The sequence below is a fragment of the Cyprinus carpio genome, chromosome A8, assembly GCF_018340385.1.
Source record: "Cyprinus carpio isolate SPL01 chromosome A8, ASM1834038v1, whole genome shotgun sequence".
Lineage (NCBI taxonomy): Eukaryota > Metazoa > Chordata > Actinopteri > Cypriniformes > Cyprinidae > Cyprinus > Cyprinus carpio.
Genome location: NC_056579.1, coordinates 5738728 through 5757964, shown reverse-complemented (window position 1 = coordinate 5757964; position 19237 = coordinate 5738728). Strand labels below are relative to the sequence as shown.

The window sequence follows — 19237 nt, the reverse complement described above, 5'->3', positions numbered from 1 at the left end:
TTTTTTTCAGGACTCTTTTATGAAAAAAAAAAAAGAACAACATTTATATGAAAAAAAAAATTGTAACAATGTTCAAATCTTTACTGTTTTTTTTTTTTTAAATAAACGATTTAATGCATTAAAAAAACTTATTGATATTGATAATCGTATTGATAATTCTTTAACAAAATTGGGTAAAAATAAGTTGAAGACACAAAGGTTTTAAAAAAAGAAAGTTGGGAAAAAAAAAACTGTTACTGACCCCAAAATTTTGATGGTAATGTACATAAAAAGTTATATGCTATATATACTGAGTTTAAAGAGTGGTAAATACCGTTTGCACCAAGACAGAATCTTATTTACACTAAACACAAATAGTTATAGATGCTATTCATACCAAGTGCAAGAAGTCGTCATATTCTATTACACTAAAAGTAAAACATCTGAGCGAAGATGGGTGGAGATAACCTGTGCCAAAAAGGATTTATTTCTTTTTAGTACACTGCTCCTTGATTGGTCTGATTGGTCAGTTGCTGCATTCTGCAATTAAATATTTTACCATAAGAACCATTAAACCATAATTGACTGTTATCCCAGGCAACCAGTTTGCTGTGCTATAGTTCTATGTCTCTCCCATCACTCTGAGGTGTCTTTCTTCTCACATAATAAAATAATTACAGCTCTAATGTCCATTTACATTAAATACCACACAGTTAGATGGTAATTATCACAAAATAAACACATTCAGGGTGATAGAAGACCCCCTACGTATTGCTTTGCGGTCCTGATCACCCCGTCAGGGTTTATTTCGCAATAATGATAGACTGACCCTACATTAACCCTTGCATAATAAACTTTCATTAAAACATAATGAACAAACATTACATACTGCTAAACAGATCAGCTGCTGATGTACAATACATAAAATTATGCATATATATGAATATTTAAGATGTCTAATGATGTTTCTACAGTATCTATATGAATGCTCATTAACTAATAATCCGCTAAGCATTATATAAAGAAATAATGTCAGTTAATGTAAGTCATTAGAATGTGTTATCTAATGAGCTGAAACACAGGTGGTGTGAATGATGCAACATTGCGTCAACTAAGTGAATAAATTCAATTTTACAGATATTTAGATTGTGTCTCACTGTGACGGTTTTAATGCGCCCGCCGCCTTTGGTGCAGGTCCATCCGGAGCGATTGAAGAGAAGTCCGCAGATCTCACCCTCTGAACACGGGGACATCTCACACCACTGCTTACTTTTCACTATCCGGGCTATAAACACAAACACAGAAGGTTTTTTTTAACAACTCTGACTTTTAGACTGTAACATGAAATAAATGTTAAATTCAATATTGATGGAGTAACAGTTTCAATAAAAATAAATCAATATAAACTGACATTGCACATCAAACCACAACAATTAATTTTCAACCTATGCACAATTGTTTAGGAAAGTACTATACTGTTTTTTTTGCCACCATGCAGTGCATTAAAGAATTGTACACATGAGGGGCTACATTTTATAAAATGCATAATATTTTTAGGACAGATTTAATCATTTACATGCATAACACGCTGAAAGGCTAAAGGTGATAACTGGTTCTTCAAAAAAAAAACATTCAAATCAGTCTGTCATATTACCCCATTTTGTCTTTTAATGGACTCTTACAAAATATTTTTGTTACTGCTAATCCAACAGGCATCACAAAAAAAAAAAAAAAAAAAAAAAAAAAAAAAAAAAAAACAACCTTTATATTCCACATAAAATATGGATTTGTGTATGAAAGTGGATTTGAGATTATAGCAAAGTCATGCATGTTTCAGTAAGCAGCCTGCAGGCCTTGATTCACTGCACACTTCATTATCTTCACGTCCTAGAACCAAAACCATCAAACAACTCAAGAGAGCTATATCAGACATGTGTGTGCACTGAGGCTCTTGCTTTCAGTTTCCTTGTTTGCTCTACAGATCCATGTACAATTCCATAAACCCCTGCTGTTCCTGCGCTTCAGATGCAGATCAACCAGCATTCAGAGGGTGATGGGAACAAAACATGTCAATGAGGATGTGGAGCATCAGACAATCAGAAGATGGTTGCATCTTGTCTGCACACCAGGAAAGAATAATGACAAATGAGATCAAATAAAGACCATATTTTTGCGTCTCAGATGCTTCCACTGAAATAATACCCTCGTTATCTCACAAGCATCCAGGGATTCGGAAAAGATTTCAAACTCCTTGACAGATTACCAAGGTCAATATGAACTCAAACATTTCTCATCATATTCTTCCAAATCATTTATACTATCCATATTCATTTTATATAATATTACTATGAGTCAACAACAGAATCATTTTTAGTTTCTATTTTCATTTTTCCAAAGGAATTAATACTTAGTTAATACTTAAAGAAATAGTTCATCGTTGGAACAGATTTTGAGTAATTTAGTATTACATCACTTGCTCACCAATGGATCCTCTGCAGTGAATGGGTGCCGTCAAATTGATGGGTGCGAGTCCAAGCCTCTGCTGACCCCGCCCCTCTCTTTCGAGCTGGTTTACTTTAGCTGCACTCATTGTGAAACTTGCTAATTAGCAAATTATTAGGAAAGGCGATTTGCAAAGATTCATTAATAAACCTTATACTCATTCTTCTGTTGATGAAGCTGGATCACAAATGATTCAAGCGGACATAGACGCATTTATGTAGATCGGGGGCACATTCCCTTCAAAAACAAACGTAATCCACTGCGTCTTCAGCTGCTCACATGTCAGGAGTAAATGACGACTGCTATGTTCATTATTACATCCAACAACAGAACACCTCAATCGCTTAGGAGACATTGTTGTCTATATCTGCTCTGGCGGTGAAACAATGGCGGACTGATGACAGTCACTCAGGGCGCCAAGGTAACACGCCAGTCCAGTCTTTGCTGAAACGCTACTGTCAATCAAACTATCATGGGAGGGGACTGAGGGGCATCTGAGATCGGCTCGATTTGAGAAAGGGGAAATGATTTAATGAGATTAAAAAAAAAAAAACACTGGGTGGATTTTTATCATTATAGTGTGGTTGTGTACATACACCGCCAACACACATTTCAGTTCAAACAACTTGTAAAAGTGCATGCAGCATCCGATTACCCCTTTAATAAAACTGAACATGGATGTGCACAGAATACATTTCCAGGATTTAGATTATCCCTAAATTCTACAAAATCCTCAATTTCATTAATATTGCATCCCTGTGAGGCCTCAGTTCCTTGATTACTCAGTCCATGCAATTTCCTGTGCACAAAAGCTCGGCTTCCTTTTAGAAATTTCCAGTCACCAGACATTTAAGATATGTTTACAACCATTTTTTTTATCTGAAACACAGCAGGCCTTTCATGGCAGTCCTTATGAATACTGCGTGTGATAACATTATCAAAGTTCCATCCCTGAATTTATCAAAGTGGCGCTGCTGAAATTAAGGATTATGCCTCTATACCCACGTGGAGCAAAAGCTGTGGACAGCCGTGCCAGCTCTACAGATCTCATCCAAGTCCTCTCGTCCCTGGGGTGCCTAAAACAATCAAATCCATCCCACATCAAATAAACAAGCCTACCTCTGAGGGACAGTATTCAAAAGCACAAATACAACTGGGCCATGAAGAAAGAGTGCTAAAGAAAATCAATGAGCTTAAATGAAGCTGGAATGCTCCGGCGTGTAGTTGGTCAGGGTGTCTGAGCTGCGATGCCTCATGCTGAAGAATGACTATATTGAGGTAACAGTTGTGGTTACACACTCCAGTTGGAATCTAGTTGAAAGAAATACTGTGGTGTATGGACTAGTTTTAACGTGTATGAGAAATATTTGCTGAAAGCACACATTGCACCAGAACACTAGGCATGATCTCCTCCCAAGTGGGAAATCTTGGCCCAACATGTGAAACATGTTGAATGAAAACACCTTGCTGTTATTAGGGCCTTTTGCACCGTGGGAACCTTTTCATAGTACCAGAACTAATTGTGGAACTACCCACTTTTTGCCGTTTTCGCACCACCGGAACTGGGTGCGATTTTTAGTACCGGACTGCCTTTTTCGAGAACCAAATTAGCTCCTACTCCGGAGCAGGGTCTAACCAGCACAACTGGTACTACCCGTGACGTACTGTAAGTATACTGTACATTGATTGGCTAGACGCATTTGAAAAAACACCCTCACCTGCCATGATTTAAAACGCTGTGTAAATATACTGTAAACACTGTGTCAACTTATTTCGCAAGTATGATGAACAGTGATTTATTTTAGCTAAAAACTCTAAAACTGTATTTGGCTTAACTCTGTTAAAAATCTCTTCAAAAGAGTTAACTGAATAAAAAAGTTTTCTCACTGGGTTAAAACCAGCACAATCTAATAAAACATGCTCCAGGGATAAAGGGTTTTCGCATAGAGAGCATGTTGGTGGATCTTCTCCTAGTATTAAAAAATTGTGTTTCATTCTGGAATGACCTCTTCTTCAGCGGGTATATAACAATCTGGTCCCATTGGTTGGAAAATTGATAGAAATGTATTTTTCCAACATTGGGTCTAATTTCATGGAGTTTATCCATTGTATATAGATCCCACTCTGTTTGTCATTTGTTATTTACATAGGAACAAATTATTATTCCACAGCGCCCAGGTACCCAACAAAACCAGATATTAAAATTATGATCCTCTAGTTCCAGCAGTTTGTATAAAAATCATTATAAGTGCTGGGGGATCATTTTTAAGGGATAACATTGCTTGAAGAAAGGATTTTGAATCTGTTATTAAAAGAAAATTTCTCTGTTCCATAGTCTTTATGTAGTCCAAAGCCAAGATGATAGCATTTGCTTCTACTGTAAAAATTGAGCTGTGTCTGGGGATTGATCAGATGGTTGAAATGGTTAAAAATTATGTGCAATTTAAATGTTAATATACAAATTTTTATTTGAGCGTTGATTATTAAATATATTTTAATTTATTAACTGATTACTGAATAAACCGTTTTGGTTTCAGTCTTTGGTTAAATGAAAACTTTAGTTTTGGGTTTGGTTTGAATTAGTACACACTCGCACTAATACTGACTTTCATTCATTCTCGCTCTGACTTAAACTAGTACTACTGTTTGCCTAGAACTGGAACAGATTCTCTCTCTGATATTCAAAGCTGGTTTTCTTCAGTAAATTTTGCTACCCTTTTCATCTCAACCTAAAATGGAAACACCTTGTATAAACAAAGCCAAAAAGATGCTGATCCACCGCCAGCTTTAAAGGCCTGATCTAAAAACAAGCCTTTAATGTAAAATAAGAATATAGCCTTAATTATCATTAATGCATGTGAGATGCAAATACACACACGTCTCATTGGGTATGGTGAAATGCTCTAACTAGGCCACACAGGGAGCAGAGACCGACAGATTACAGCGCACACAGAGTTTAGCAGATATTTTCGTACCCTATTTGTTTCATGTGAAGCCTGATGAGGTTCCTGAGCCGCACTCTCCGCTGTAGAGGCAGCCAGTGAACACATGGCCTCTTGGGGAGCCGTGTGCCTCCGCTCCAAACTCACTGATCATTAACTGCTTGCAAATAGATAGAACAAGAATACTTTCTCTTTCAGGGTCACTGTATATGGGGCAGGCATATGCAAAATCTCCCTAGAAATACACAAAAAGCAGCGGAACAAGAATTAATATAAACATGCAGCGGCCCACAAAAACTGATAATTTCCTGTTCCTCCAAGGATGTGAAAAAAAATACCACCCACTGACCAGTGCATTTGTGAGGAGAGAATGAGTCCAGCTTCAAATAGGATGAATCACACCCACACACACACTGTTTCCCATGATACCACTGTTCTGCATCATGACTCAATTTGTCTCTCTGTGTGCATGCAACACCTGAGCCGGCTCCGTCCAGCACACCTACATCGATTCAGACGTCTGCAAGGACCTGACCCGTGCATGCCTTCCCTCTCCCCCGAGACCCTTGACCATCTGCCCACCCCCGGACTCATCTGCCAGACACAGCATCACCATCAGACCAAATAGAGCTCAAGAGTGCACTGTTTTTAAGTGCTGTGGGTTCAGGAACTATATTTTTCACTGTTTTTAAAAAAAAAAAATAATTCAATAAAGATTTAGTGATGTGTAAAACTATAAATATTGGTGAGCTGCCTGAAGGACATGTCGACTAATCTTGTGACTAATCTTAACCGTAAGCCCTGAAGCATTTTTAAAATTTGGATAATTTTAGCTTGAAGCACAGAATGTTCAAAAACAAAAAGTGGTAGAGCCCCTAATTAAAGCACCACCACTTAAACATCTAAATAAATAAATAACGAATGTTGTTCTTTTTAATGGTCTATTCATCAGCACAAATGTTTTCAAAATTGATAATATTTACAAATGTTTCTTGAGCACCAAATCAGGTTATTAGCAAGATTAGTATGATTTTTGAAACATCATGATCATGACAGTATATTGAAATGGAAAACAGTTATTTTAAATTGTAATATTCCACAATATAACTGTTTACTGTTTGATAAATGCAGCCTTGGTGAAAATAAGAGACTTTCAAAATCTTAACAACCCCAAACTTCATTATATACATACATGCATGCATGCATATATATATATATATATATATATGATATATATATATATATATATATATATATATATTATATATATGTATATATATATATATATATATATATATTATATATATATGTATATATATATATATATATATATATATATATATATATATATATATATATATATATATATATATATATATATATATATATATATGTATATATATATATATATATATATATATATATGTATATATATATATATATATATATATATATATATTGGTATTCTTCAGTGCTCAAAATTAGAGAACAGTAACCACTGTAGTAGTAGCAGTACTCTTCAGTTGGATTTAGATCAGGACTCTGGGACGGCCATTTAATTATTTCAATGTTCTTAGATTTAAGGAACTGTTTTGCAGTGTGACGGGGGCATTGTCTTGCATGAAAATCGCAGGCTGACTGGAAGATGCTTGCAGGGCAGGTACTGCATGTTGCTGAATGAGGTTCTGATAAACATTTGCATTCACCCTGCCATTTAGCTGTATAAGAGGCCCAACTCCTGCAGCAGAAAACATCCACCAAACAATGACACTTCCTCCTACACCTTTCACTGACTTCTTTACGCACACAGGCTTCAGTCTTTCCTCAGTTTGAGAAGACCCAAATACATCAAACTTGCTCTCATCACTAAAGTGAAGATCGGATCAGTTCTCCTCTCTCCACACAACATGCTCCTCAGCAAAGATCAGTCTAGCCTTTTGATTCTTACTCCTGATGAGAGGCTTTGTCACTTCAAAGTGTGCTTTCAATCTGACTTCTCTTAAACATACAGAGACAGATCCTTACCCTGTTCAGTGCTGAACTGGCAAGCAATTCCAGCTTCAGTGTTGAACCGATTCCCCATTGAGAGACTCCGCATTATCCTGACTTCTCGAGCATTTGTCTTACGTGGACGACCAGCCTTTTTGGGGGACTTGAATGACTTAGTGTCATTGTAAAGCTGCAATATTCTAGAAATCACAGACGTGGAATGACCAAAATGTCTTGCTATGACTGAAAGGGTCATCCCTATAGCCTTAATCTGGACTGCCTCCTGTTGCAGGGATTCAGTCATTTTAGAACGATCCGCCATCTTGCAATCTCAGTGAAAACTGGAGTGCTGCCAATTAAATAGGGATTGTCATATAATTAAGAAAATTAGCACCAGATGCCAGATTAACACCAATAACCAATGATATTTATATTAGGGCTGCACGATTAATCGAATGCGATTGTCATGCGCATCTGGTCAGTAAAGCAGGTTTGGTAATAAGAAGTAAATCTCCATCACATGCCTTCAGATGGAGCAGCATTTACTACACAGAGCCGTTGTTCACGGACAAGCTATGCAAAATCGCGTTCATAATCGCAGACGATTTGTAAGCGTATGTAAAATTTTGACCACAACTATCTACATGTGTGTGTGTATACACAAAATGTATATGTATTATATGTATGTATATATATTATATGTATTTTATGACATTATATATATGTTTATTTTTGTTTATTTTGTTAATTTTTTAAAATAAATTTAATGAATTTAATTAATAAATGTAAATGAAGTTGAAATTACTTATGGATCATTGTACAGAAATATATCCTGAAGCTTAACCTCAGAGCTTATGTAGTTGTACCAACAAAACATTCATAAGTTTACACTAAAAATCAATTTCAACATGGAAATTTTGGAATTTTAAATTTTAGTCCTTCAGGTGAGCTCTATAATGATACGAGGACTGAATGAGAAGTAGTAATAGATGCTGATGGAAAGATCTTTAATGTAATTTCTGCATTCTTTGAAACTTTAATGGTCTTTGTAAAGCAGTCATGGGGTAGCCTGTAATTCTACAGCATGTGTTTGTACCTACTTAACCATATTTTAGGGACAAATTTGTACCCAAAGGTGAGCTAAACCTGACAAAATCTCCCAAAACCTCCCTTTGGGGACATCCTCATTTGTAAAACTGGTTTAAAAATAAAGTAAATAAAGTTTTTTTTAAAATTGTAAAAATGCAGAAAGTTTCCTGTAAGGGGTAGGGTTAGGTGTAGGGTTTAGGTGTAGGGTGGTAGAATATGTGGTTTGTACAGTATAAAAACCATTACGCCTATGGAATGTCCCCATTTAGATAGCTAAGTAAACGAGTGTGTGTGTTCATGCAACAGGTCCTTCTTTAATGGATCCACTTCTAATGGAGCATGAAGGCAGCAGAGAAAGCCAATAAAAATCAATTTCCCACAGCTGTAATTATGGTACTCTCTTGGTTAATTACTCTGGTCTTGCCGTTACAAAGTGCTTCTAATGTGTCGTTGAAGAGCTCAAGCTGTAGCATTTTCCAAAAAGCACCATTGCACTAAAAAAACTAAATACACAACCCCAGCTGTCAGGAGAATTGGGTTTATGTGCTATAGAAACAACGACTATCATCATATTCAGGTTTACAACCTAAGAAAGGCTGAAAGCCCATGAGATACTCAGCCACATCCGGCGCTCAGCAGAACAGACAGGCTCAAATATTCCTCCTAAACCACAGTGACAGACACAATCCAAAGATTACGTTTTTTTCTTTTCCTTTTCACCGATCCCTCATCCGTCCTCGACTTTCTTTGACACAGCACACACCGCAGAGAGGAATATTTCTACATGTAGCAAGTCTGACTATTGTGTTATATTGTGTGATACAAGATTTTGACATGAGACAAAAAATAAACTGTGTAATGCAAATTCAACAGTGAAGTCGAACAACATGACATGGCTTGTTGCATGCTGTGAGCAGATATATGTCTGTGCACATCCACACAATATGAGGATGTGTGTGGGATGCATCTCACCATCCACGCATGCTGGTCTGGCCCGTGTGGTGCCAGCGATCTGTCCTCTCCGGCAGGCACAGCGGGCTGTCTGCCTAGCGATTGTGCGCTTGGGTTGACTGCTGTCTCTATTCAACATCACTATCTCACATGTGCCTACTGCCAACTGACCTGTGGAGGAAACACACACAATTATACATTTCAGAAAGCATGACATTAAAAATAAAGATCTCAGTAGTAAAATCTTGCAATATAAATTTCAACATGAAGGTTTAATATCCCTTAAAATGAGCCTATCTTTGAGTGCATTGGTATGTACCAGTCTGAGAGTCATTGCCAAAGCAATCATGGAGGGAAATAAACATCGATGGCTTTCTGTGAAATTGAACATTTAAAGGAACAGTTCACCCAAAAATGAACACTGCCATTATTTACTCAACCTCATGTCGTTCCAAAGCTGTGTGACTTTCTTTTTTGTGTGGAACACAAAAGTAATTTGTAAATCAGTACAATGAAAGTGATTGAAATGTGTGGCACTCAAGCTCCAAGATGACACCACAAAAGTGGTTCATATGATATGTGCGCTATAAAATTGATTCATTTGACTCAACAACTATATTCAGAGTCCTCTGAAGCCATACAATAGATTTTCATGAGGAATATATTATGAATAAGTCTTTGAGTTCTATGAATTTACAAAACATAGGCAAATGATTCCTTTATGAATCGGACTGACTCACTGATTCAGTTTCAAATGTTTCCCCTAGTTTAATACTGGAAAACAACGTCAGTAGTGACTGTGCATTACACAGAACTATCATGCATCAGAAGGCCATTTCTGGACCACTTTTATGGTGCTTTATTGGGTCCTTTTTGATGTTTGAAAGCCCCAATCATCATTCATTGTATTTTCCTGGAAAAGAACAATCTGTACAATCAAGAATAACACAGAAATTATATGAATTGGAAACCACATTTAGATTTTTTTGGGTGAAATATTATTTTAAAAAAGATATCTAGTCCAACAGCTCTGAACACCAGGATAAAATTTCATTTTCCTGTTGCCTGAAAATCATGTAACATTCATACAGTAAAGTGAATGAGAACTGAGCTGTCATGCTCCAAAATTACACAAAAAAAGTGGTTCAACTGACTCGTGCATTATAAGGATTAATAAAGAAGTGCACTATAAAGAAGTCAACAACTATTTTCCAAGTCTTCTATGACCTTTGATAATGCTGGGTACACACCACAAGATAATCGGGCTAATTTTGGGCTGATTTCTCCCCTTCCGACAATCCTATGTAATGTCCTGATTATCTTGGTGGTTCTAAAGATTATCTTATCAGATTTTCCTGTGGTGTGAGGTGCGTTAAGAGTGACTGAATCTGCCCGGGAAGAACGTCAGAGGTGCCCCGATCACGAATTGTAAATATTTGACATGTCTGATATTATGATCAGAAATCCTGATGTGTGGGGGGAACCTCAAGGACAAACGCAAATACAATCTGGAGATTGTCACGTGAAACGAAACAATATCCAATCAGAAAGCAAAATGACAGAAGACAGAAGCATCATCGCAATTTCTTCCTGCCTATCGTTCATCATGTTTATTCTCAAGTCTCAAGAGATTTTGTGAAATTTCGTTCACAGTCGAGACTCTGGTTGAAAATCTGTTGGTGTGTGGTGTGCTGTCTTTGTCACATCGCAGCATACCACGCACTATAAGAGCAAGATGGTTAAATCTAGGATTTTTTGTCCTCATGTTTGTGGTCTCTCACATTTTAAAAATCTTTTAGTGTGTACCCAGCATAAGGCAGTGAGGCAACAAGTCAGCAACCTAAGCTTTCAGACGCAGTGACTGTCTAAACAAAACTGATTCATTGTCAGACATTACTCCAAGTTTAACAGTGAAAAACAATTTCAATTTTGTCTGTGCCAAAGCTATCATATATCAGAAGACTTGCATATGGACCACTTTTATGCTGCTTTTGGGTCCTTTTTGAAGTTTTAAAGCCCCAGCCATCATTCATTGTAATTGCATGGAAAAGAACAGGTTGACACAAAGTCATATCGATTGGGAACAACATTTTCATTTATGGGTCCTTTTAAAATAGATATCTAGCCCAGTGGCTCTGAATACCAGCATAAAATCTAATTTTCTCATTGTATATACTATGAAAATCATTTAACTTGAATACTGGATCTCTCCAAACATATCCAGACATCTGAAATGAACCAAAATAGGCAAGCTAGCATTGAGTATCATGGAAAGGTTCAACCAATTTTCGCATTTTGGTTTCTCAACATGTCTTTAGAAGAAGATAGTTACCTCAGATAATTTTAAGGTGTCACTTAAATACTAGCTTTTCACTACTCTAAAGGTGTTCATTGTTGTTCAAGCCTTTTATAAAGCAAAATCTCTTTCTCTTCCATCCTCCGAGACCTCTTCCCCTCAATGGTTTCTCTGACAGGCATAAATGCTTGGCTGTGTATTTTTGACACTTTTAGTGTACTGGCAAAGCTTACAACTTCTATTCAAGTGACCAAAATGACCAGCAAGCTTCGTAGAAAAAGAACAAAAAGTGCAAAGAGTCTGGCTAGACATTAGCTGACTCATACATAATCATAACAATAATTCATGTCAGAGAGAGAAGTCTTCCTTGTTCCTTAACTTCCCGTCTTTGCTATTTCTTTGTGTTTGATCAAAAAGGAAAAGTAGCCGGGTACAACTCTATGAATCCGCCCATTTAAAATGGCAATAAAAGCAGATTTACAATATTAATTAATCTTGTGTGATACCGTTGAAGGGCCAACAGAGATGTGATGAAAGGGGATTTTTATATGTGTAATAGAACTCAGGAACAGTGATGAATCACCACCGACTCATGCTTTAAGATTCCCTTTCACAGGAAGCTCATCTCAAGGGCACAATAATTCACTCTGATCAGACGGAACAGAGAGTCAGTCAGATCTCTCCGTCAAAAAATTCCCTAAAACAGCAAAAACCCTAACTATTGTCTCCAAAATGCAGCAACACTGCAACTTTAATCAATACTCGATGGAACACAGTCTAAAAAGAATTTATTCATGCTTCATATTCTCCATTCGTCAATGCGTCAGCCTTTATTCCAGCTTTAAGCTGCTGATGATTGCAGGGCTGAACAGCTTATTGTTATTCATCATATTTTACACTCTCCTCCCCCCAACATGCAACAAAGAGCACATCCACCCTCCTGTTGCATTAGCACTTGACCCATTGAAATGCAAAGACATCAGTGTGGAGGTGACGACCACTACTGCTTGGTCAACAGTCGGCACAGGCTGAGCTGATTAAGATGGATGAGTCGAACGCAAAGCTCAGAGTCCCAACAGGACGACCAAATGCTTTCACAGTCCAGTGGTCTTTAGAATTACTATTTCAAAACAACAGGTTAAGGTCAGCCGAACTCAGGAAGACACCTGCCTTTCAAGAAGAAACCAGAGGAGTTGAATACGATGTGCAATGGACAGACAGTCAGTAAGTCCCATTTCAACAGAACAACTTGATTTAAAAAAACACACTCATAAATATATCTATATTTGTAGATTTCCTGAAGGACTCCTAATTAGTGTCTAAAATACTGCATTAATGAACTAATGTTGTAGCCCATTCTCACTTCAAAATCTCACTTGGCATGTACAAAAAAGTTTCCTCTTTCAACAACACAATACCAAACATTACACACCAAGAGCAAAACTTACATGCAATTTCAGGCCACACGTGTCAGATGCAAAGTCTATTGAAATTGTTTTAACCTTGATGGCGATGGGGGCATCTTGTTGAGTGGAGATGAGAAATCCCAGCAGACATCATTATTGTAAAGACTATGAGAATGCTGAAGGTCACCTCTCTCTGTCTCACTCCCTCTTTCGCTCTGATCAGCCTCCTCCAAAATAGAGCCACAACCTCTTTCCATAACGGCCCACATTAATCCTCCACAGCTCAGAATTTAGATAAGAGAATTAACCCCTCCTTCAGTCCTCTGATGCTTCTCTGTTTGCCCCTCTTTTATTCTGTTTCATTTCATACTGAGATCTTTCTTCAACTACAGCACTTATGGCTCTGTTAGAAAATAAATTCATACTTTACACACTCACACTAGTTAATATAATTTGTCTGCTAACAGCAAATACACATGCATCTGTTATTTCTGAAAGCCATGATTTTTTTTTTTTTTTTTTTTTTTGCATAACTTGGAAATTAATTACGTATGTGTGTATATATATATATATATATATATATATGTATATATACACACACACACACACACACACACACACAAACACACACACACACACACACACACACACACCTACCTTGATTTCATTGACATATGTATTATATTTCATTTCAATCATGCCCTTCACTGATGCTATTGTCACCTTGGTAACCAAGTACACTGACTAGAAATGAAGGGTTGCGATGGATGTCAATCATAATTTAAGTAAAAAATGGAAATCAAGATATGAGACAAGTATAAGAGGAGTAATGAGAATTTAGGGCAAAATGGGTTCACTTATAATAAATGTCACAATGCAAAAAAAAAAAAAATATATATATATATAGACTGTTTATGTTTATTTGACTCTTTGTTTAGATTGTCATCATTTAAAAAAAGGTAATAATTTATTTTTATATACGTTTTAAGATTAAGATTAAAAATTGTGGTCTGGGACAAATGTAAAAAAAAAAAATAGAATAGAATAGAATAGAATAGAATAGAATAGAATAGAATAGAATAGAATCTTGGTCTGTGACAAATACAAAAAAAAAAACCCATAAAACCTTTTGAGCAAAAATAAAATGGAGAAGGCATGTAAAACACTTTTCACAAATGTATGACCTTCACATAACAATCAAAAATAAAAATAATGTGTAAATTGTTTGTTTATTTGAGTCTTAAGGTTTTAGATTAGGTTTAGATTATCATCATTTTAAAAATGTAATCATTTATATTTATATATGTTTTATATTTATATATGATTCAATTCTTGCTTTGGGAAAAAAGTAAAACAATTACACATAAAAGTGTTTTGAGCATAAATAAAATGGTCTTGATAAAAATCAGCCTTCATATAACAAACTGAATAAATAAATATATAAATAAATACATTTTAATATATTTTAATTAGTTTTAATAAAAACTCCTGGGACATAAAAGTGACCATAATTAAAGAAACACCCGCAAATAGCACACACAGACAGGAACAGCCGTGTGCTGCTGGCCAGAGACATCAATGGCATGAACTACCAGCATTCTGTCCATGTTTAACAGCCAGAGGATGAATGGGGATGGATGGAGATAAGCATCGGAAAACAGGATAGAAAGAGAGTCAAAGAGATAGAGTCAGAGGGGTTGATGTGCCAAAAGCTTGACAGCCATTCCATCACAGGTTGTTAAGTTAATTGATATGACAGGAGGTTTTTCTGCCTCTTTAGTCCAGACACAAAAGACCGTCTCAAACGTTAAGGATCTACATGCACCTGGGCACAGAGAAGCACAGAAACACCCTGCTGGCACAGAGACCGGGTCACCAAACTCAGCTCTGCTCATCTGCAGACTCTACTTCCTCTCTCAGAGAAACGAGATTCAGGTCTGCAGTGTCATTTTCAGCTGAAAGATGTAGGTACAACTGCAAGGGAACATGAAGTTTAAAGATGCGATTCAAAACACCACCTCCTCTCCAAACACAGCACCACAGGACAGCTGACAGGGAGATGTCACCTGTTTCTTTCTAGAGTTTGCAACAACAGATAAGGGTTAGACAAAACACATTTCACTGCAGATTCTCACTGGGTTTCAATCACTTGAATCAGTGGGAGTGCTAAAGGTTTAACACATGAGGGGAGTGAATGGATGAATCTCATGAAACCAGTTAAGAACCTGTCCAGGTTATATTTTCATGCCAAATTCAAAAAAAGAAAAAAGTAAAGAAAGTTGTATTAAGAAAACATTTAATTCAATTTTTTTTTGTATTGCAACATTTCAATGATAATTTAAAACATTTTCTATTACTAATTCTCATTATTGTAATAATAATAATTAGGTACGTGACTCGTGGCTCGAGATCTCGCAAAATCCGATGTGAACGTGACGATATACTCGCAAAACAATTTGCAGTGTTTACATTAGAGCTGCATGATTAATCGTTTAAAGATCGCAATCTCGATTCAAACACCCACACAATCTTATTCCTGAATGAAAACGATTCAGCTATGTGTATTACGATTTTTTCTGTTTCAGACATTTAAATAACATAAGTACTGGGATAAAAGTTTATAGTTTGGGTATAAACACTTGTTCTCTACAGTAGCGATCAAAAAAAAAAGTATCTTTACACTTGTATGTATTGTAACGCTTATCCTCTTCTGCCAGGAGGTGGCGACAACTGCCCGTTTAAAAAAAGTATTTGCGATTGAATTCATTTATTCAGGAGATTCCAGTTATGAAACCATTGACTTTTTTATTTTTATTTTATTCAAATTAATATATTTTTTAAAAATACTTTTTGTGCGATTTTGTCAGAACCACTGGTAAATTATATTATTTTGCTTAGTTTTCTAATCTTTTTTTTCTTCGGAATCGTGATCTCCAATTTAAATACATAAAAAATAAAAAAAAAATAAAAAACATGATTCTCAATTTATCTGGAATCGTGGAGCTCTAGTTTACATGTTGTTTATTGCTGCATATAATTAATTAAAATAGAAGTTTAATTTCATAAAGTACAAGTTGATTTCAAAATGCACCTACAGTTTTTGCAATTTTATTTTTCAGTTGAATAAAAGTCTATTTCCCTACATATTTCATCATTGAAGATTTCTTTTAAAAAGTCTAAAAATCTCATCTCATTCTCATGAACCCAGTCTCGTGTCGTCTTGTGGGATAAGTGTCTCATCACACCCCTTATAATAATAATAATTAAAACTACATAGGATAATGGAATGGATGGTAATAATAATAGATTTTTAGATCTATTATTAGAATAGAACGTGAGAACATTTTACTTTTAAGTATTTTATTATTTATTTGTGTTCTCATTAATATAACAGTATTTTTTTTACTGTGTTACAGTAATAAAACACTGTAATTCAATATTGTATATTAAAATCAGTAAAGAGGCAGTACAATAAATTGACTCCGGAGACTCGAGTGCAGTGCTTGATATTGTTGATCATGGTTTTCTTTTGTCACATCTTGAACAGTATATGGACATCCCTGGAAGTGCCCTTAGTTGGTTTAAATCTTTTCTTACTGACATATCATTTTCAGTTGGCATTGGAGGCTCTATCTGAGCTGTAGCTCCTCTTACCTGTGGCATTCCCCAAGGTTCCATCTTGGCCCCACTACTGTTAATGTCGTCAATCTGCACTCTTACATCAAACCAACTGTAAGAAATATGGGAGTCTTTTTGGATTCCTCTTTAAAGTTTGATCAACATATAAACACAGTAGTTAAGTCAAGCTTTTTTCACCTGAAACTTCTATCTAGTCTTTTCTATCCCCCCAAAGATCTTGAAAGAGATATGCATGCTTTTGTTCTATCCCACTTGGATTATTGTAATTCTTTATACACTGGAATATCCCAGTCCTCTATTACAAGGCTTCAAGTGGTAAAACGGTGCAGCCAAATTTTTTGACATATATCTTAGTTTCATAATCTGGAAAGCACAGTGGTGTTTATTTGTGCTATATAAATAAATGAAATGAAATGAACGAAACAAATACTACAATAAAGTATATTTAAAAATGCATAATTTTATTTTACTGCTACAGTAATGAGAATAGATTTATGAGTAATTAGAAGTGAAGATGGAGTCATAAGAATTTATGGCAAAATGTGTTAAAATAAAATATAGTATAAAATAATAATAAAAAAAAATAAAACACCAAAATGTCAAACTATATATATTAAATTAAATTAAATTAAATTAAATTAAATTAAATTAAATTAAATTAAATTAAATTAAATTAAATTAAATTAAATTTAATTAAATTAAATTTGAAACTGACTGGGTCACAACAAGCGAGATTTTCAGAAAATAACAGTCCATTCCTCACACAAAGCTATTGTATAGTACAGTATATTGTATCAGAATTTAGTGGACAAGTCATCTGGACTACATTTATGATGTTTTTTGGTGCTTTCCCCCATTCTTTTTAGACCCTGATTCCTGTCTTCTGTTATCGCAAGGAAGAGAGCAGTTCACGCACTGTGTTAAACATCTCCTTTGGTGAGAGAGTGTAAATGTGAGCATTTCTTTAAGTAAAATGTACTATTCTCTTTCTTTGCTGTGGAATATGACTTTCTTGACAGGTATTGCGAGATTTCCTCAAATAAATCTCTTCAGTCCACAGACAGTCAAGTTAATCCTTTGTTGCTGCATGAGTGAAAAGGAGAACAGCTTGAGCCACAGATGAAAAACTGCCTCTCGAGTTTGTCTTTGCTGTTAACAGTTATGTTCAGCAATAGAAACGGCTATAACCTCCTGCATTGTGTACTGAAGAGCTAATTAACCCACCCTAACCCTCTAAGAACCTGTTTAAACATCTCTGTCATTTAGCATCAACCTCAAGTGGAATGAGGACGGCTATAACAAAAACTGACACAAGTTAGCAACAAGCCAGAGAACAAAGTTCGCACACTTCATACAACATCTGACAATAGTAAACTCAGACAGTAATTCTCAGGAGAGAGAGAGAAAGCAGTGAAGCTAAAATACTGCAGAACAGCATATCATTCATCTTCATATATTAGACGCTCAAGAATTCCTCTCAGCTGAGAGAGAGAGAGAGAACAGGAACACAACTAACTACAGCAGGGTGGCATTTGACATGAATTAAATTTATATTCACCCAGCAGCGAAAAATGTACAAAAAATGGCTGGCACAATGCTACACAATTGATTTTGCCTTAAAAAGCTTTTGAGTTTTGCATAAACATCCGTTCACTTCCACGGCTTCATTACCTACAGAAGCACAAGTGGTTTCTCGCACTAAATTTATGACACGGGTCATCATTAACATCTGGCATGCTGGGAGCTAGTGGCCTTTGTTGAGGAAGAAATTGCATTTTGCAAATTGTGCTGCTGGAAATGACATATCTGTCCTGCCCACCTACACAACATTATGACAATGGCATTTAAGGAAAGTGCAAAAATAACCAGCGATTCATACACTGTGGTTCAGCCAAGTAATCCCAGAGGACAAATTTATTGCTAAGAGGTTGCTCGCTCACAGCTCAAGAGAGTTAATGGAGTTCTTCTCGGTTATCTATTATTGGGTCTCAAGCATCAACTTCGTCTCAGATGTTTCTCCTACAGGGTTGTGCACCATTCAGATATGAAATTGAGAATTTCTGTTCAATTCCAATTCAATTCCTAAGCTTTAATTAAGGAAGCAAATAGGATGGAGGACTGCAATTCAAACTTGAATGTAAGGAAGTAGAATTAAATTTAATTGAAGCTGAAAGAAAATAAAAACACTGTAATTATTTAAAAAAAAAAAAAAATTAAAGATAAATCTGAAACGTTGACTCTGAAACTTTTGACAAAGTTTTGAAAAATGTTAAGATAGATAGATAGATAGATAGACAGACAGACAGATTCTGAAACACTGTTGAGATCTTTACTGAAACTCCAGAAAACACAAATACAAGAATATTTGAGTCTTTTTTTCCTACAGGAAGTACTGAGAACTTTTGCTGCATTATAATTAGAATCATCTCTTCCCACCCACTGAT

At 35.8% G+C, this 19237-nt stretch overlaps 1 protein-coding gene across 2 annotated transcripts in view; it reads right to left on the bottom strand.

Annotated features, from left to right (window-relative positions):
• The window catches only part of LOC109113308 (chemokine-like protein TAFA-5), a 44503-nt gene that overhangs the window by 18657 nt on the left and 6609 nt on the right, over positions 1–19237 (bottom strand). For both annotated transcript variants that reach the window (XM_042761761.1, XM_042761760.1), the window contains 2 exons: positions 9474–9623; positions 1137–1264 (listed from right to left, as the gene is read on the bottom strand). In XM_042761761.1, coding sequence (XP_042617695.1) covers positions 1137–1264; positions 9474–9623 — 278 coding nt within the window. The remainder of the gene's footprint in view (positions 1–1136; positions 1265–9473; positions 9624–19237) is intronic.